The sequence below is a fragment of the Bombus pascuorum genome, chromosome 3 (genome assembly GCF_905332965.1).
Source record: "Bombus pascuorum chromosome 3, iyBomPasc1.1, whole genome shotgun sequence".
NCBI classification, from domain to species: domain Eukaryota; kingdom Metazoa; phylum Arthropoda; class Insecta; order Hymenoptera; family Apidae; genus Bombus; species Bombus pascuorum.
The window spans coordinates 8,636,326-8,656,282 of record NC_083490.1 but is presented as its reverse complement, the minus strand read 5'-3'; the positions used below and the strand labels follow the sequence as shown (position 1 = coordinate 8,656,282).

The following is a 19,957-nucleotide window of genomic DNA, read 5'->3' as shown; positions in this document are numbered from 1 at the left end:
AAGTGATTCAAAATTTTTACGGCCTTGAAAAATATCGAATCGTTTCGAAACTAATTGTGAGATTCGAATACCAATCACTACTTCCATCTACATCATCTATTAAATAACATTATTAAAGGTTAACGTTTCTGTTGTGTTTGTATTCAAAGACATTGGATTGTTCTTGTCAAGGCCAACAATTTTTTAAACGATGAAAGCATATACTTATGTACTTTCATTCATTTAAACTTGTTTAAATAAATTTATTAGTAAACTCAAACTTTTGAATATCGAGTGAATTAATTAACTAATAATTAAACAATTGAGATGGTAAATAATGTGTGCTAGAAGAGAAGAAGAAGAAGGATATAAATGTATTGAATTAGTTAAATTAAAGACTACATTGATATTTTTTAATCAGAACAGAAGTGGCGCTTACAAATTTTGGTTCTATGTATTTTATGATAGCTCTAACAGTTGAAATGCATTATTCTATCACTTATACAGTTAGTATAGAATTTATAAAATTAAAATTAAAATTTTCTAAACTAATCAACTTTTATTTTATTTAGTATTTCTTTTATAGAAAATAAGAAAAACGCATCGATTGGTCTATAATTAAATATACTTAAATATACTATACTATACTATACAGTTCGATTTAAAGAGATAAAAATGACCTTAAATATTTGAAATATCTTCACTTCCGGGTCAGCAACGTGTACCACGTGATGCATGATTCAAAACCATTTAATCTTGTGATATCTTTATCTGTTACTGTTTAAAAAGTATGACTTCATCCAGCAACAAGAAATGCTATAGCATACGTGACAATTTTTATAACAAATATGACATCAATTAAAACATATTTAATCCAGTAAGAACTAAGTAGGAAGATAATTCGTAGAAGTTGCATAAGCAATGTAGTATTATTGGAAAACGCAAATAAAGTAAGTTCTTTTGTCAAGGTAAAAGAATACATTAGAATATTTCATAATTTAAAAAAAACTGTTATTATACTTCAGTTTCTTCAAAATTTTATGAAGTTGTAGGAAATGGATGTAGGAAGAAATAGTAATTGAAAAAAATATTATCTCAATTCCTTGGGATTCTTTTTTAATATAATGTTAAAACACAAAATTGGCTAATATAAATTAACTGAAGAATGTTGTAAATAAAATGTTGCGTCAATGCAACGTTGTTCCTTAACGGATTAATGGATACTAAAACACGGTAAGAGAATCTTTAAAGTAACGGTCTTTATTGTATAAAACAAACTTATCATTCTCAACACAGTTACATATGTGTCATATCTAACAAACTTTTTTCTCAGGTAATAATATAACATGTTGATATTTTACGATGTACAAGTAATATCGATGAGGACGAGTTACTTCACACTATGAGATGTGAGACGTTCGCAGTGTATGCAGCGGGCGATAATCTGATATCATCTGAACGTGGTATAGGTCGTTGACGGATGTCACTGTCCCCTGGCCATGCCCGACCAGGACTTCGCGGAGATACGTTCGATCTAGCTACCGTATCGACTGCTAAACTTACGGTCGTAGGATCGTTAAGGCCGTTACTTTGAATCCTTCGCTGAGCGGCTATCGAAGCTCGTAGAGTCTTTCGTTTCTGCATTTTAAAAATCGAAAGAATAGAAATTAGACAAATATACCAGGGGTACTGGAAAAAAGCTGCATTCATTTTATTGTTTTGACTAATTCTACTGAATTTGTATCGCAATACAGTAGTATTTCGTTAATTAGTCATCGCTATTTTTATCTTTATTCTCTCTTAGAATTAAATTGTTAGTAGAATGAGTCTTTGGCGTTACGTTATGTAAAAGGAACAAATGTGTCATATAACTGTTAATAGAGAAGAAAAATACTAGGAATTTTCTGGAATTATACTTCCTTCGATAATTGGACAGATAAGGTTTCATGACCAGTTAGCGAAGCACTACTGTATGAATTGTATTTGAGATTAACTATAACGATTAGAATGCGGACTTTTATGCGTGTAAGAGAAATTTAAAGGTGCGAAAATGCACACGATGCATTTGAAGATAACACAGGTCCAAGATAGAATACTTTTTCTAATATTTGATAAGAAATACAAATTTCGATTTAGGTTCCCCTTCTTTAATTGTGCTCATAAGAATATGGATTTGCATAAATATTCGCAGTCTAATGATGATATTTTGCATATATATATATAGCTTAACCTTTCTGCAACGGGACTGTAAGAACTAGAGGTCCACTTTTCTTATACACACTTTTGCAAGAAAGAGTTAAAATAAAATATAAAAGGGGAAAAGTATAAAATGCTAACTGTACAAGTATTTGATGCATCATAAAAGCAGCAATTATAGTGTCAAATACGACGAAGTACTTTTTGTTGCGTATTTTACACTATTTTTTTCTAAAATGCGAAATTGAATTTTACTGCCTTAACATTAAGTTAGCCTGTTTATATCTAAAGCTTGCAAAGCGTATGAATCATTGTGCTTTAATCTAGAATGTTTATGTTCGTTTGACGATCATGTTCTTTTGGGTGTCGTTACTGAAGTCTGTTAGAATTCCTGCGTTGCTCCCCTATTTTGTCCTGGCTGCTTGCAATTTACTGACAAACACAAAATTCTGAGGAATGGAGAACAAAAGACATCGAACGAAAGAAGTTCGATACCAGTTCAAGATCTATAATCAAGCTTATCCTTTACCTCGATCGCGCCTCTCCATTTATCAGCCGCGTGTCTCGCCAGTTCCATTTTTTTCTGCTTGCGAATCTGATGTTTTTTGTACGCTACTTCAATGATGATAAGTCCAATACCACCTATGATTCCAACACCAACCACTATGAATACTCCAGCCATATTTTTTAAGCCTAAAGTATTCGGAGCTTTCTCAAGTTGCTCGCATTGCTGTACGTTACTTCGAAGAATCCAATGGTTGTCCAGGCTTTCCATAAAGCCACCTAATAGTGTAAGAAGTATTTAGTAACAATTATTGGCAACTTGATGTTTATTTTTATATTACATAATGTTAATTTATCTAATAATTCTAATTATTCTTTTAATGATTTTTATTAATTTTGAATATATGGTTATATATGATATATGATAATTATTTTCATTATTAGTTTTTAATTATTTCAGATAATGATTATTATTGACTTTTACTTTCGTGGAAATCCAAGATAGCAAGAGTAACAGCATCTGCCCATAAGGAACCTTTTTGCAAACCAATCCCATAACCGGAACGGCCAAATAACTCTCCAGCAGTTACCAATTCGCAGTCCTGAGCAGCCTCGAATTCTAATCGAGAACTATCCCAGATAAAAGCCATGAGTTTCCTACAAATACAATAATATCCTTAAAATCGCCAATTCTTGAACTTCAAGCTTTTATGATAATCCAAATTTTATTCTTTATCTATTTTTTTTTACCCAATTTTTATATCTCTGATAGCTTCTTCAGCAGTGTCGTAATTGTTCGCTTCCATTGTACGATACATATTGGATAATTCGACCTGTCGACGGAAGTACATGTCCACAGCTGAGCCCTTCACCGTGGCGCACGTAAGGTTCTCCATGGTGTTTCTAAGCTGCAAGTATATTCATGATGTTGTACAGGTAGTGTAACGTCTTCGTTACTTTGACTAAAATCAATATGTACGCTGTAGCAAAGGTAACAATAGAAGTAATCGATATATTACATATACGTTTGTATACCTATGTAAAGTGATCCAAAAGTAATACAATGGAAAATTAAAGATGTAAATATTTATTTAAATAATTAAAATAATTGTAAATCATTGTTACTACAACAGATTGTAAAATGTTTTTAGTATTTTTGTATTCCATATCTTTGATATGGATATAATATAATATATATTTATGTAATATAAATTGCTGTAATAACAATTTACTGTAGATTTTAAGGTGATACTTAAGATATAAAAAACAATATTATTTTTATAATTTACTAATTTCATTCTTACTCGAGCATCGTTGATACCAGTTAATTTAGTTTTCGGCCGTTCCAACACGAGGAAAGCAGCCAAGTTGGCAGTGTAAGAAGCAACAATGATCATTGCAAATCCTGCCCACACCATACCCAACACTCGAGCAGAAAAACTCCGTGGAGTACCTGTAAAAATAATTATGTTTATCCATAATATTTATAAAATTCAAGTAAAATCCTCATTTATAGGGATGAAACTATTTTTACGCGGCTCCATTTTCATCCACGAGTAATCAATTTAATTACACTTCAACTGACAAAAGAATGTTATAAGGCTTACTATAAATATTTTAAAGTTCAATGTTAATAATGATTGATGTCAATGTATTTTTTTTAAATAATAATTTGTATAGAATCTAATTTTTTATGCGTCTGAGTGAAGTGTTTTTTTTATTGTTTTATGGGGAAATAATATAATTAAAATCAAACCTTCCCCGATTCCACTGTTGAGAAGTACTCCCCAGGCGAACCAGACGGCGCTGGACAGGTTCAGGGCATCCTCTTCGGTACCGTCAGTGTTTGCTAGCTTGAACCTCCCGAAAGGTGAGAACCGGTCGAGGAGGTACAAAACTAGAGCCACTACGTGTACCGACACCATCACCAGTATCCACAGAGTGTTGCTGAACGGTTGCAGAAACGACACAAGGGTTGATGATCTTGATGGCTAAACCAAAAATTCTTTTTATAATTTTATATTTTTTTAATTAATAGTTCCAATTACTATTAACTAATTATTAACTATGAACTATTTATTTTAAATATTCTTTAATTATTATGATATAATTATAGTTTTAAATTAATCTTTAACCATTTTAAAATATATAACTACTTAATTATTAAAAAATATTTTTAGATTATCAATCATTGTACCTTCTTTTCAAGAATAGTGATGCCTTGATACTTAAACGGCTTGCTGAACTCGATAAATTCGGCGCGTTCCGGATTAATCGTCAAAGGAGCGACGATCATATCTGCTCTTTCATTCACCAATTCTCCGATAAGTCCTGTCCATTCTTTTTTTCCTCCAACTGAAACAGGGAATTTGTAAATTAAATACTAGTATCTGTTTCATAGTCACGTATGTTCTCATCGAAACGAGGCCTTACATCTACAACTGTTCTACCATGCTTCTACTTGTCGCACCTGAATTATACTTGATCACATAGCTGCCAAATTGTCCATCGGGAGACAGGGCCAAACTATAGGTGAAATTAATGGTCTTTGATAATTCTTTCAACAAATCCATGCAGTATCCCTTGCAACAAAATGTTTTCGTAGCTGTAAATGTTTGAAGATCTATTGTACATAATGAATAAGATATGCTATATCTTGTGACATTTAGTAAATTCTTACTTTCATGCTCTGTGACATTAAAATGAGGGCATGGAATCTCTTCTGGAAGACATGGTTCACCAGATGCGATCTCGCGAACGTAAACAAATGGCTTTTCTTCGATAGTAAGTACTTTCAAGTGCGTAGGAATCATAAAACCTTCGGGTTTAGTTTGCAGTCGGCCAGGCCACGTTATGTTGGACTCGTTGACACTTAATGTCATTTTGGTACCATTCTACGGATAATATGAATATCAATACTAGAGAAGTAAAAAGATATCTTCAAACAATAATTTTTTTATAGAAAATATTTAATATTATAATAATATTTAAATTTTGATATAATATCAGATTAAGTAAAATATTAAATTTATTGTAAGATACTATATATAAAGATACTATAAAAAAGAAGATACTATATATAAACAAGATATTATATTTACAGAGTATATTCAAGTTATTTTAATAATACTTTTTCAATTAATTATTTAAGGGAGCTTTTGAAGAAGGTAAATAGATTTAAGCTAAAGAGTTTTAACATTTGAGGATTCTTCTGCATTTTTAATATATAATTATATTTATTGTTTAATCTCACTTACAGTTGGATAAAAATACTGTCCAACGGAGACCCTTTTACCATTCTCCTGGATATTAATGATGTCATATTCAGCATAAATGCGGTCCCCATTATCATCGAACGCTACTTTGCCAGTCTTACCATCTGATAGTACCTCTTTGAGGATGAATCTAAAACGGAGTGAAACTCATAACAGCAAGATACCATTTGATTTATGTCAATAAAAACATGATAGAAGTAAACAGTACTCAAAAAGGCTCTTGCCGGTTTCCCATATCGAGCCAGAATCTCCGCAATCCTTTGGCGCTTCCGTGATTACTTTCGACTTGTTCATTTCTCGTAAGGCGGATACAAGCACTATCCTGAAATGTATATTCTGTTAGATTGTAAAATTATGATCTATCATACATCAGAAAGATTGGAAAATTCAAAATAGTAAAATTTAAGGTATAAATTCTTCTTGATTGAACAATGTCCAAATGGTAGATGTATCAATAGTCCAAGACTACTATTTTCATCAAAACCACCTATTACTCCGTGGAATGTTCATTAACTACTAGTTATATTTATCTGAAATGGATAATAAGTTGTTTCACAGAAAGAGAGAGAGAGAGAGAGAGAAAGAGAGAGAAGGAAAGAGAAAGAAAGAGAGAGAGAGGGACAGGGAAACGTTACTCGTACACACATATCCTAAACGTTCAAAGCACATTCATCGTTTCGCTGAACGATACGGAATATCCATTGGACAGATTGGAAGGTGTGCTAAGAGAGTATGTGATCCAGTGATCTGAAATCAGTTGTACATTGCCGTGAAATCAGGATGCGTGTTCCCTGTGCGTTGCATGCAATTGTACAATTCTACATCAGAGAAAGTTTGAATGAAGAAATGTAAGAAAGACAATTGTTTTTGTTTCTTTTTGTTTTCTTGCGAAGTATCGTAAAGATGTCCATTCAATTACTCTAATTGTAAGTCTTCTCATGCGTAGGTATTGTGTGTCCTTTTGTTCTCATTTTTTTTTTTTTTTTTTTTAGGCCTTTTCAGTAGTAAGACACGAAACTACGGACGCAACATACATGCGTGGATGTCTATACGTGATTAGAAAGGAACTGACAGGCTATCGTCGATGTGAGACTTCTCTTTCTCCGCGTTAATTAATTTCAAGCCGAGAAGACCTTCCGGTGCGTTAGGCGCATCTAAGGCTTGCTCCGTCACGATCCAAACATATCCTGCACCAGTCATGTTCAATGCTGCTGCGTCTTGAAAAATCACGCTTGCGTCTGTTTTTCTGTTGAAGAGTAAACAAAATTTCATGCCATTATTTATTCATTATTATTATTTAGTATTTATTTCTCTTAATAAATAGGATAAAAGTTTAACATCTTTGTTGATGGAGCTTTGTGCGAGCTTTATATCATTTATATAATAGTGATTTGTATATTACAATTATTTTAAATAATTTGAAAAGTTTATTGTTATACAGATTGATATAAAGCATATTTTAACAGAAGTAATTGGTACTTACGAAGTGTACAAAAGACAAACTCTAGCTTGTGCATTTTTCATCTCCATTAACTGTTCCGTGAAGCTATCTAAACCAGGTTCAAATTCGATCACAGACTCTACCTGTTTTAAATCCATTACGATTCAATTAGAAACTAACAAATTAATTACCTTATTGTCATAAGATTGTATTATATGTAATTATACGACGTTGTTTTCATAGAATTATTTCTAATAGGTCTTTCAAACAAGATTAGAAAATTTCATTAGATATACCTGAACTTTAATTTCAACATCATCTTCCAAATTCTGGGAAGTCGTCTGAAATCTTCCAAGCAATGCTCGACCATCTGTATCTGAACTATGGATGAAGATCACTTTCTTGTAGCTAAAGTGTTGCAATAGTTCAACCCACACGTCTGCTTGATGCGAATATGGTGGTACTGTCCTTAGGAAGGAGACGTGAATGTTCTGAAAGAATTCTATACCTCAGATAAATCTTGCTATTTTATGTTATTACATAATATTTCCTAGAACGCGCACCACACATATGTTATATAGATATTTAACGTAACATGTAATACGGATAATGTGACAATGACGTAGCAAGTATTACAGACAATCTTATTTGTACAAATCCTTTGACGGACTATAATTTAACGTGTTCACTGTTGATCGTATTTTCATAATTTATGCTACGCCCCAATAAATGTAAGAAGATTCTATTTCTATAATACGAAATCATAAGCACATATATGCCTTGTACGAATTATTATAGTTAACGAATATTATATAGTAATATTGAATATTAAACATATTGTACAAATTACAATACTCGATACTCGCCAAATATAATAATTCATACGCTAGCATAATGATATAGTGTTGAATATTATGTTGTATGAATTATTATTTTTTTCAAAATTTCGTTACGTTTAATTTTTTTTCTATATGTCAGTCGATATCATACAAATATTATATTTTATAAGATTACGTGACGAAATCGAATTTGCAATATACGCAGTGAATATGTTAAATGTGCTTTATGATATTTGTTATAATAAATTATAAATTAAATATTAATTAATATCGTAGATAATTTATATTTATAGTTAGTTATTTCTAATAACTAGAATAATTAATATTACATTTTATAAAAGAAAATATGTGTAAATTTTTCACTGCTTTAAAAAATCTCAATAATTCTAATCAATTTTCATGTGTAGAGTAGAGATCTTCGTTATATTTGCTAATGGAACTCACTTTGTCAGAGAATGCGGAATCTCTTGAAGATATACCTATAACGGGTATATGATAAAAGCCACTTGTGTAAGAAACAGCAGCTGGTGACAGATCCCCTGTAAGGGGATGAGAAACTACCACCGCGTACACTTGTTCCGCTATCAAAGAGTTACACACGCTCAAAGCCGTCTTAATTGGATTGGAGTCCATTTCAATTACCGTGTGCTTATAAGTCACTCCCTTATTGACATATTGTGAGTTGAAGTTCAAAGTCTGGAAAACCAGGGCAAATATGGAATTAATTATGACTAAATACTTCCTTGGAAAATACGACGAATAAACGTCTACAAATATCCTGTGACTAACTATTCGATGTTTTATTAAATAAAACAATTAAATTTCAATTTATTGTATGTTCGAATTGAACTTCTTTGCATTGTAGAGATGGAATTGAATTTAAAAATTAAGGTAATTTAATTAAACTAAACTAGATTTTAATAAATTCTTAAAATGAAACAAATTAATTAAGTTTTAGACGTAACTACTTTAAATAAGAAGTTAACTAATAAGAAGGTTTTATATAAAAAGATTAAATTTTAGAAAGGTTTTCATTGAATATTACTTACGTTTAGCGTTCGTTTGAAATACTCTTTGCTCTCATTATTGGAGAAAACGCCGCCGATCATAAAGAAGGTGGGATTGTTGAATTGGCTCGCGACGAGTCCATTGTGCACTTCATCGTTCAAAACAATTAGGGAAATGAACAATGCGACACCCCCGTATTTCATTATTAGAAAGTTCGATCTAGGGAAAAAAAAAATGAATTTCAAAATGGATTTCATCGAATAACTAAAGTATAAATAGGGGTAATATACAATAAAGAATTATACATACATAATGAACCATAAAAATTGTGGCAGTTTTTAATAATTATAATCATAATAGGAAATCTACAATTAATTATATTAATATATCACAATAAATTTAACGTTATAGCTTAAATAATTCGCAAGAACATAAATTTCAACTACATGTTATTCTTCTGAAACAGTTTATCTCCAAAGACATTTTGTCAAAAATGAAATCTGAACGTACCGGATCAGTCTATAGTCGTTGATTGTTCACGTAATATTCAGGAATGTACGGATTGGCTGGTGATTCATTTAAAAACCGTTCACGCCCTTATCTGACAATGAGTGCACCATGAACAGACCCAGTGTTAATGTCGAGCGCGAAGGTGGATCTGAAAGACAGAAGTCGGAGATTCATTGATCCGTTTGGATGCTGCGCACAGACTTCGTCCCCACTATTGCAATATTAGGATGTTTTCCTATTTTCCAGGCAACCTTACAATTTCTTTCTGACCATTCCAACAATCTACCCTTCCCTAATCGTTTAAAACTCCTTATTTCTTCCTTATTCTCGGGATTATTTCGATCTCGACCAAACGTGCATTTAATCTCCCAATACAACTGAAGTACAGTAGAATTTCACTCATCAAAATGAAATTTTAGTTAGTGAAACTAAGTCAACTTCTGCTGAACTTCTCAAGTCAACTTCTGATCGAATTCGTTTATCTAAGTTAATCTGAGTTCTATTTTTGTAAACGAGAAATGATAAATAGTGGGAAAAATCGATCAATTCTTATTATACAGTGGTGTGCAAAAGTTTCTGGGCAGATAGTATTTCTTTTTATATATTCTAAATATTTGTAATATTTTAAAGAATATTTTAAAGAACAGCTTAAAGATATTTTAAATAATTTTAACTAATATTGCGTAACTATATAACAGTTTATTGTCTTTCTTACTTGGCATATTTCGTAACCAACGTTAGTTCATATTCATTTACATATTGCTTTTAGGAATATAAAACAAACGATCTATCTAGCCAAATTGCTTATTATTAAAACAATTAAGAACATCCTATAAACATATAAAATATAAAAAACTAAGAATAATTAAATTCTAATTCAACGTTGTTTCTTCAATAGATTCATAGCATAATAAGAAGAAGAAGCATTGCCAGGAGAGTTTAAAAGAACTTCCCAATGGTCGTAACAACTCGTACCATCTCCCTGAAATCAGTGTCTCTCCGGCGATTAATTCCGATGACCTCCATCGTTTCTAAAGATGTCGAAATAATTGAAGCTGCGAAACGGGAAGGGACACGCGATGCAGGCCGATCGAAGATCGTCCAGGCATAGGGACTACAGGGTGGAAATGGTCATACGAGCTAGTGGAGGCCAAGGCGGATGGAAAAGTGGGTCGACCGGCAGGACAATAAACCGATAGGCCCCTGCATTGTTTCCAAGCCACGTGGTGGTGACTACACCGCGAGATGCCAGTGCGTCAGTTGTGGCTGCATATTGATCTCGTAAGTTTCCACTCGGTGGCGACCTCCTCTGCGTGCGCACCCTTTTCACTTTGGTTATTTACCAAGCACCCTTAGACAGAGTCAGGAGAACCTTGGAGAACGTGTAAATGGTGAGAAGGAAGTCAACGGTGGATAGGTAACAACAAAGTCAAATCGGGGTGGACCGATTTTGATAAGGTGCGTGTCGAAAGACCAGGAAAATTCGATTTGGGGAGTTTAAACAATAGAAAACGAAGAATAGAGGAAAGTAGATAGAACAAAAGTTGACATCTGATAAGATAGATAGAGGAAGATATAGAAAACGACCCCAAGACATAGAGACAAGTACATAAATAGAAATATAGAGTGTTAGAAAAACGAAGATTCCGTTTTTTATCAGAGATAAAAGAGAATCAGAGGAGGTGAAGAAGGTGAAAAGAAGACTGTTTGCCAGTAGAAGCAAACGAAGGAGAGGAAAAGCAACGTAACTCCAATGTATTACGGTCCCCCTCGCGTGAACGAATCCACGGAAATATGTCATTACCACGAGAATGGAGCCTGCAGGATTCGGTTGAGCGTGACGCTGTCGCACAGGCGACAGCGTCGCAGGAGATGGTCGGCACCACTGTCATCGACGAGAATATGAATCAACAAAATCAACTGGGCTCCCTTTTGTCGATACATTCGGCGCCCGTCTTCGATTTGAGCACAGGTGTACCCTCGCCAAAAAGGCCAGCCTCGTTGGCCGTCCAGGCGACAGCAACTTCAACACCGGTCGTGCCACCGCATCTTCAGAGTCCAGAGACGATCGAGGACGAGGATAACGATAATCTCCTGACCATATCGAGTCTCACGGCTAGGCCATTGATTGCCAAGTCTCATGAACTTCGATCGAGCATAACTTCTAGTACCAAGAAAAAAAAACCTAAGTGCGAAACAAAAAAATCGAGAAATATCAAGTATGTTCCATTAGATGGTGGTTATGGGTGGGTGATCGTTTGCGGAGCATTTTTCGTTCAGTTCTGGGTGACTGGGCTGATGAAATCTTACGGGGTGCTATACGTTGAGGTGATGGAAACGTTTAAGGATGCCACAGCTTCGGTCGCTTCTTGGATACCCGCTATCTTGTCTTGTCTTTGTCTCGCGCTTGGTAAGTATTTGCCAAGATGTTTTAGTGAAAAGTAGATTTTTTAGAAATCTAATCAATATTTTAATAAAATAATAATACTAAAAATGTGACACAACTCTAAACAAATTTTTCAGGAAAAACGAGAAACTATTTGGAAACTTATAAAAAATAATTTACTAAACACATAATGTTAAAGTAAAGAATAAACACTAGAAAACGATGATCAAATATTATTTTTGTAATTTTCCATTCTTAACTTTCTTGAAATCGCTCTTTGACGATTTTGATGTTCATCTAACACAGGATTGAATTATTTTGAGTTGTGACACTTTTGAAATACATGTGCAACTATGACAATGTGAAGAGATTGTGCTATTATCCTAAATATTAATATGTGAATAATCCAAATACAGCTCCAGTGACGAGCATGCTGTGCCAGAAGTATAGTTGTCGGGCTGTCGTTTTCATCGGTGGATTGTTCTGTGCTTTAGGATTAACGATAAGTTACTTTGCAACAAAGTTGATACATCTCTTTTTTACATTTGGAGTTCTGACAGGTTCGTGGGTAATCGATTTTATCAAATTTCTTCGCCGTGCGTTCGTCTCAATATATGTATGTATATGTATATAATCAGGTTTCGTCATTGGGTTACGTAAGAAAATGCGGATAGCATGCTTGAAAGAAAGAAAGCAAGAATATGATACGAACGAACAACTGGACAATACAATTAATCCAATTATAAACATCTAAATATTTGTACAATGACAATATTTATTATTATAGCAATTAATATAACAATTTTAGGCATTGGCAGCGGTCTGTCGACAACACCAGGTATCATCCTCGTCTCACAATACTTCGATAAGCATCGTGCGCTAGCAAATGGAATATGCGTATCTGGTACAGCAGCTGGCAGTTTCGTGTTTCCGCTTTTGATCAAGGTTCTCGTGGATAATTTTGGTTTCCATGGTACCATCCTTTTACTTGGTGGTTGTATGCTTCACGTGTGCGTCAGCGCAACCCTATACCGGCCACTGGAGAACAATTACGCCCCAGAAGACACAGAGATACCGGAAAAGGCGGAAAAGGTCGAGAGCACAGCAAAGGAATTAGAGACGGCAAAACAGCAGAAGTTAGATTTAATATTCGCCAATGATTCGACTACGAAACATAATCTGTTGAACGAATTATTTCATCAGAACGGTGTGGTGGCGGTCGAGCTGACAGACAGTGACGAGGAGAAAGACGTTGTGGGCGAGTGTCTACGGATGAAACCGATCTCGAAGATACGTAGTTCGAGTATATTACACAGTGTCGAAGATCTATCGACCGATTCTACGTGCGTTTACAAGGCAAGGTCGTCGTTAAAGTCGCTGAAGTCGTCGGTCACGGCGGTATGTCCAGTTCCTCAGAACGAGTCACAACTGCCAAAGGAAAAGAAGACAGTGATGCAAAGGATAGCGCAATACATCGATCTGTCTCTATTGAAAAATCCTCAATTCATGATGATGTGTTTATCCGTTAGTCTTATGTCAACCGGAAGTCCGTATATGCTGTACTATCTTCCGGCATACGTACACGCTGCTGGTTATACGAAATCAGAAGCTGGATACCTGGTTGCTATTTCCGCCGCGCTTGATTTATGCGGAAGATTAGGACTTGGATGGCTTTCGGATTTGAAACTTTTTGATCGACGGAAAGGATACATTGGAAGGTACGTTCGAGAAATTTTTATACTACGCCCACAAAATGCATTTGCATAGATCCTTATTTTCCAATAAAATATCTTTTTTTATCAGATTCTACATTTCATTTTCATGGTATTGAATTTTTATAGTCATATGGAAGTATTACTAAATGATGTGAAATTTAATACGCTTGAACCTAATTAATTAATGTGCACATGCTATAGGAAATATAGGTGTGCAAATCATTTTTGTATATAATCCTTATTTTTGTATTATTGAACTTTATTATTTAATAAAAATTTTCTTCTCCTTAAACAGTGTCGTGGGTGCTGGTGTAGCTGTACTGGCAATTCCAATGGCCCATTCTTTCTACGTGTTAGCATGTTCTGTAGGCATGTATGGACTATGCTTAGGCTGTTGGTTCCTCTTGGTTCCCGTCCTTCTCGCAGACCAATACGGAACTGATAAAATATCCTCTACTTATGGTCTTGTCAGGATGTTCCAGAGCGTCGGAGCAATTTCTATTCCGCCTTTAGCAGGTATGAAATTATTTGAATTTTAATACAGTGCAGCGTTTAAAATAAATATAAATTGCAATTAATGAACTTGAAAGTACTCGATTGTGCATAGTAGCTGCAGAGGTATTGTTTTGCTTAAATAAAAAAATTATCAGTATTATTTATGTTAATGTTTTTACGTTATATTCCAGGTTACCTGCGCGATGTAACAGGAAGTTACTCCGTATGTTTTCTATGCATGGGTACGTGCATGGTCATGGGAGGTCTACCTTTACTCCTGGTTTTTAACGAAGTATCGGAATCATCGAAGATAACTGTTAATAATGAGAACAGTAACTGTCAAGGAGAGGTGGTTGCAAAAGAATAAAAATATTTTGCGAATGTGATTGAATGTGTATTAGAAATCTAATAAATCACAACATTTGTCGCTACAATTATTCTACTATGATGTATTGCTTCGTTCAGTGTATTCGAAACGTTTACATAAAATACCTCGTTCGCGGCAGGTAAGGGTAATTTTTATAAGTTTTTATATAAATGCACATGTCTCATTTTGTTTTATTGGTAAACGACACTCTCATTTACACGTTTACGTTTAAAAATAAAGAGAAATAACGTAGGACAAAAACGTTCTTATACATATTAGATTTATGTACAATGTAAAGAACTACTTTTAGAAAACAGATACTGGTTTCCAGTTGTAATTTGTTTTATATATTACACATAAACACTATGTACATTATTCATATTTACATGTTACATTATGATTATTTGTAGAAAATGAAGAATTGCGGCAGGTCCTACGATGAAAGAAACAATCTCTTAGTAGGAAATACATATTTTTCATACAAACAGATGTAATTAAACACAGTGATCTTTAATAAAAATTGTATTCTTTTCACTTATGTAGTCTTGATTTGTCTACTTTCGAAGATAATGTATAAATTAATGCTCAAAAATCTATATAAATCTCAAAATTACCATAAATTAATTAATGCTATTAATTCATGCATAACATTATGTAATACTATTTTAATCTGCATTGATGCAATGAATAGATAGCATTTCAAACATAGTCCAACATCTATATAAAATGATTACTTTCTACTAAAAATGGACACTAGTATTTCTTATAGTACAAAATATGACACAATAGAAAAAAATTATGTCGGTTTCCAGGCTACAACTCTCATTTTATTATTTAATTCTTGTAGTATCAAAGAGCATGTGAGCTGCTTCTCTGGTGACAAACCATTGATTCCTTCCATTTCATCATCATCATCTCCTATTCCATTACTACTTCCACTTTTCCCTTTACCTTTTACCTTTCGTTTCTTCTTCTTGTTCAGCTGTCTACAATCTATGTCGCTAGCAACATCTGTTGCCTTTCTGATCTATAATGATTGAATTCTTTTACACAAATTATTCATTTCAAAATATATATTTATATATATAGAATATTAAAGAATATCTTACTTTTGCACTCTTTTTTGATTGTTTATCGTATTCTAAAGCATCATAATAATTTGGTTTCTCACGTTTGATTCGATTGGTTCGTCTTGTTTTCATTACTCCATTATCAGGACTAGGAGGACTTTTTATTGAATTTCGTCTTGCATTAAAAAATGAATGACCACATGGACAAGCTTTGCAAGCTACAGGTACCTTAGTAAATAAATACATATAATTAATATAAAGGGATATAAATAAATTATCAATTGTATACATATATAATTGAATAAATATATAAAATTTGTTTGCACTCAAAATTAAAATTTAATATTTTTTCTTGTACACGTATAGAAAAATTAATTATTCGAAGCTTACATTAAAATATGCAATGAAATAATTAATTATATTTCATTTTAATAACGAATTGATGATAGTAGAAAAATTTATAACAAAATAATCTTATTTTCGTTTTACTGAAGTTTTCCCCAATTCATTCAAAAAATCTGAACGTAATAAATAAGTAAAGCTACAAAAAATATTCAAAATAAAATTAATATATATATATGTGTATAACTGTTTGGTATAAATATAAAATAATTAATATAATATAAAATATAATATAAAATTACCTGCTGTTCACATTTTGGACAGCCTTTACTGATTGTTTTAGTCTTGGCCATATTACGGAAAAATATTTAATAAAGATAAGGTTATTTACAATTAAAAAATATGACTAGATAACTATATCGTTAAACCATGTCGTTGAATATTGACATCATAGCACGAAAATAGCTTTTATATCGATGAGAATGCATTTTATGAGCGTTCACTATAACGGTAAGTATTTTTTTTTTACATTTAACATAACGCTAATAAGTAATGACAGACGTAATGTATAAAAGGAACACAATGTAAAATGATTCGTACTTCAATTGATAGATGGCAGTGAAAGTCAATTACGAGAATGGACCAATCGCAGAATTCACGCTATTTCATATTGTGAAAATGTATTTCCAGTTTTCAATTTAGTAAGCATTTGTGATAACACGATATTTGTGCATAGTTTCTCTACTCTTTCTCTTCGTTATAATTTTGTTATTGTTTTCTCAGGTGCCGATGTTATTATACTTAATCATATTTTAACGAATGAATGTACGAAATATGAACATACTTAAATAAGTACACATCGAAAATTTCTATATGTAATATGTATGTTTTATATACATAAATATACGATGTGTAAATTATTTACGTTTCTCTGATACTATCAATGTTTATAAAATTTATTTTTAATATTTATTTAACTTTCACGGTGGCTTACCTTATTAATAATATGGGTAGTTAAATTATTAGTATCAGATCAAAGTTTATTGTTATTTTAGCATTATGTATTTACATAAACTAATTGATATCTATTCTATATTAATAAAAGAAACCTAAAAATCCTATCTTTTTAAATTGTATTCGATTATGGTATTCTTAACTGCTCCTTTTCTTGCTCGTTTAATATAAATATGTTTTATCATCCTTGAAATAGTTGTTAAATCTTCCGAGTTCTAATCAAACAATCGTCGCGTTAAGACGTTGAACTTTAATGATTAAGATTTATTGATAACGTTTTCATATCGCATGTATTACGTATTTTTAACATGATCGAGGTATTTTAATTTCATTGTAAAGTACTTCAATTTTTAAAAATCTGTTTTTACCACGTACCTGCATTATAATGTACATTTTGTTCAATAGCAAAGATATACATATTACTAATTAATATTTCTAGATTTTATCTTTTTTCACTTCTAAATATTATTTTTTAAAATGAACGGTATATATTTTAATCAAATTAATTGCTTATTTTTCAATAACTTTAGTACATAAGTATTTTAAATAATTTTAGTAAAAATATCATTTTCCTCTTAGTTTTATTATTTTATTATTTCCAGCCTGTTACTTCTTATTTTTTACCTTTGCAAACTTTCTACCGGTATTAAACAAAGAGTTATCATTTTTACTTAGTGTAATATTTTCTTATATAATTCTTTAGCCTTCCCGCATTAATAAATGATCAGATAAAAGACAGATGTTCCCTAGAATAATTTTCTTATCTCGTATATTAATTTTACCCTGCCTTTTTAAGTACTTTTTTATTTTATCGAGTGATATCAAAGTATGTACCCAAGTAAGGTGAATGTTCCATCTTACGCGTTTATATTCCACACACAATTTTCTTCAAATTATTTCTTTTTAACCACTTATTAAATACATATATGTATCTGTAAATACAATTTCATGATTTTATAGCATAATAATTTCATAATTAATTTTGTTAATTTTTTACATATTATTCATCCAATTATCTTGATTTTATGTCATGGTTAATAAAAAAGCTTATTCTAATTCTTTGCTGAGTCTGCACCTTAACTACAAGAACAACAGTGTAACTTGTCCACGAACTATGTAATTATCTTTCTCAGTTATCTATTCTCAGCTTTATATCTCAGATTTTTAAAAGAATGTTTTACTCATTACTGAATGCAGTAACTCACACAAGTACTTGAACACTTATTTAATAAAAGATTTCTATAAGTGTTCAGGACGATTTAAATAAACAACTGTACGTGTTACATATTTTCTGCAATCAAATTTTTGTATATTACATAGTATATTCCGCATTTCTCAGTATTTCCCTTTTTGTTGTATTAATTAATCCTTCATGGCCTACAATATCCTCATCTTTTTTTACCGGTCGTAGGACAAAAAACAACAATGCACGAAGCAATTGGAAAGTTACTTCGGTATTTACTTTCGATTTTTAAATTCTACCCAAAATTTGACGCGATTCCTCGTGATGATATACGACGAAAGTGACAAACTCTCTTCGGATTTCTTTGCCGATATTGGCTCTTTATTGAAGTAAGATTATTCATTCGTTTTATGAAAGTTATTGAAGTTACTGACGATCTATCTTGGGCCATGGCATTAAAGTCGACATTTGTATTATCGGATACATCCGCATTCTCTCCGCTATCTGATACAGAACAATACACGAGTTTATTGGATTCCGAATGTTGAAATTCTGCAGCTTCGATTTCTTCATACTCATTAATCATAATATTAGTCTGTTTATCCATTTCTTTATTTTTATTTAAAACATTGCAAGAGCAATCTTCTGATGCTTTCTTTTTATATCCTTTCCTTTCTCTATCTACAAATAACTAATAACTATTTATAAATAACTGATCACCGTGAGCAAGGTCTTTTGGTGCTTCTTCATTTCGACTATTTTTCACCTGTTACAATATTGCCAAATGTCTGAGTACTTTCGTTCCTCTTCGTTTCTTTGTCAATTCTAGTTCTTTCGGTTTCTACTTTTAACATTTTATCATGACAACCATTTTTCTTCGAGAATTCACAATTATTCTTTTTTGCCATAATATGTCCCCATTTAGTAGTCATCGATGGTGACGCCCAGTCGAGGTCACACTTAGAAACATGCCTTTTGTTTCCAATGCACGTGTAACTACGCTTCTTAGAACCTGGAGTAAAATTCCTTCGACTTTTTGCAATTGGATGTTTCGTAACGCAATCCCTGATCTTATTTTGTTCGTTCCTCGGTCTGATCAAGGCTTTTTTACAGATACACGAACGCTTGTTTTGACCAGACGTGTTTGCAGAGATTTCCTCAATTTTCAGATCAGGACTATTACAGTAATAACACATCAGTTTTAGTTCTTGCTTAGGGAAAATCGCGTCCTTTGTTTGTACGCAATGGTCTAGTCTGTTTTGTTCCCCAAATTGTTTCCTCACCTTCTGCATACAAGTGCACAACTTCTGCTTCGTCCATTCGTAATTTTTTTCTCGCTTCATATATACTCGTTGTTTATGTTTTGCGTACCTTTTCGGGTCTGGTGTACAAAACTCTAACTTTTTTTTCGGAGAAATTAATTTCTCTGGTTTCCGTTTACAATAAATATTTTCGCATTCTTCACACAATACGCTATTTGACAAGCTCACATCTTTCAATGGACTCGTACAATTACGAAAACAATGTATACTTGAAAGGATATAACTATGTAGTATACAATTGCAACAGGCAATATTATTAGGATACATTTGAGTATTTACCTCTATGTGTTTTCTGGGAAACGATACTTGTG

General features: G+C 32.5%; 3 protein-coding genes and 2 long non-coding RNA genes across 12 annotated transcripts; 3 read left to right on the top strand and 2 right to left on the bottom strand.

Annotated features, from left to right (window-relative positions):
* The first annotated feature begins 292 nt into the window (after window positions 1–292).
* LOC132905104 (uncharacterized) lies at window positions 293–1,451 on the top strand. Of its 3 annotated transcripts, XR_009657735.1 has the most exons (4): window positions 293–485; window positions 566–947; window positions 1,026–1,212; window positions 1,313–1,451. It is a non-coding gene; the product is annotated as an uncharacterized LOC132905104 (long non-coding RNA). The 3 variants fall into 3 exon arrangements; XR_009657736.1 differs by having other exon boundaries at window positions 293–947; window positions 1,032–1,212; XR_009657734.1 differs by having other exon boundaries at window positions 293–947.
* LOC132905089 (glutamate [NMDA] receptor subunit 1) lies at window positions 1,224–9,920 on the bottom strand. 5 transcript variants are annotated; one of them, XR_009657733.1, is made up of 18 exons: window positions 9,753–9,920; window positions 9,284–9,461; window positions 8,679–8,930; window positions 7,692–7,886; window positions 7,438–7,538; window positions 7,027–7,200; window positions 6,163–6,276; window positions 5,937–6,084; window positions 5,360–5,573; window positions 5,150–5,302; window positions 4,877–5,034; window positions 4,436–4,670; window positions 3,984–4,132; window positions 3,430–3,587; window positions 3,164–3,336; window positions 2,705–2,958; window positions 2,549–2,607; window positions 1,518–1,617 (listed from the first exon to the last, which is right to left on the bottom strand). XR_009657733.1 is itself a non-coding variant. In XM_060956046.1 (18 exons), the coding sequence occupies exons 2-17, from the start codon at window positions 9,443–9,445 to the stop codon at window positions 2,580–2,582; spliced, it is 2,685 nt and encodes an 894-aa protein (XP_060812029.1). In that variant the 5' UTR covers window positions 9,446–9,461; window positions 9,753–9,920; the 3' UTR covers window positions 1,518–1,617; window positions 2,549–2,579. The 5 variants fall into 5 exon arrangements, 4 of the variants coding, with proteins under 4 accessions (XP_060812025.1, XP_060812027.1, XP_060812026.1 ...); XM_060956046.1 differs by having other exon boundaries at window positions 2,549–2,624; XM_060956042.1 differs by lacking the exon at window positions 2,549–2,607 and having other exon boundaries at window positions 1,224–1,617; window positions 9,753–9,919.
* Window positions 9,921–10,071: 151 nt separating this feature from the next.
* Window positions 10,072–15,249, top strand: LOC132905091 (monocarboxylate transporter 12). 2 transcript variants are annotated; one of them, XM_060956049.1, is made up of 8 exons: window positions 10,072–10,134; window positions 10,651–12,162; window positions 12,555–12,698; window positions 12,947–13,230; window positions 13,342–13,856; window positions 14,149–14,369; window positions 14,540–14,854; window positions 15,126–15,249. In XM_060956049.1, exons 2-7 carry the CDS (start codon window positions 11,547–11,549, stop codon window positions 14,713–14,715), a joined length of 1,956 nt encoding a protein of 651 aa, XP_060812032.1. In that variant the 5' UTR covers window positions 10,072–10,134; window positions 10,651–11,546; the 3' UTR covers window positions 14,716–14,854; window positions 15,126–15,249. The 2 variants fall into 2 exon arrangements, with proteins under 2 accessions (XP_060812032.1, XP_060812031.1); XM_060956048.1 differs by having other exon boundaries at window positions 10,074–10,134; window positions 12,947–13,856.
* Window positions 15,040–16,670, bottom strand: LOC132905102 (UPF0547 protein C16orf87-like). The gene is made up of 3 exons (XM_060956069.1): window positions 16,430–16,670; window positions 15,825–16,013; window positions 15,040–15,742 (listed from the first exon to the last, which is right to left on the bottom strand). Exons 1-3 carry the CDS (start codon window positions 16,478–16,480, stop codon window positions 15,512–15,514), a joined length of 471 nt encoding a protein of 156 aa, XP_060812052.1. The 5' UTR covers window positions 16,481–16,670; the 3' UTR covers window positions 15,040–15,511.
* Window positions 16,671–16,699: 29 nt separating this feature from the next.
* Window positions 16,700–17,258, top strand: LOC132905105 (uncharacterized). Its single transcript, XR_009657737.1, has 2 exons — window positions 16,700–16,828; window positions 16,911–17,258. It is a non-coding gene; the product is annotated as an uncharacterized LOC132905105 (long non-coding RNA).
* The last annotated feature ends 2,699 nt before the right edge of the window (window positions 17,259–19,957 follow it).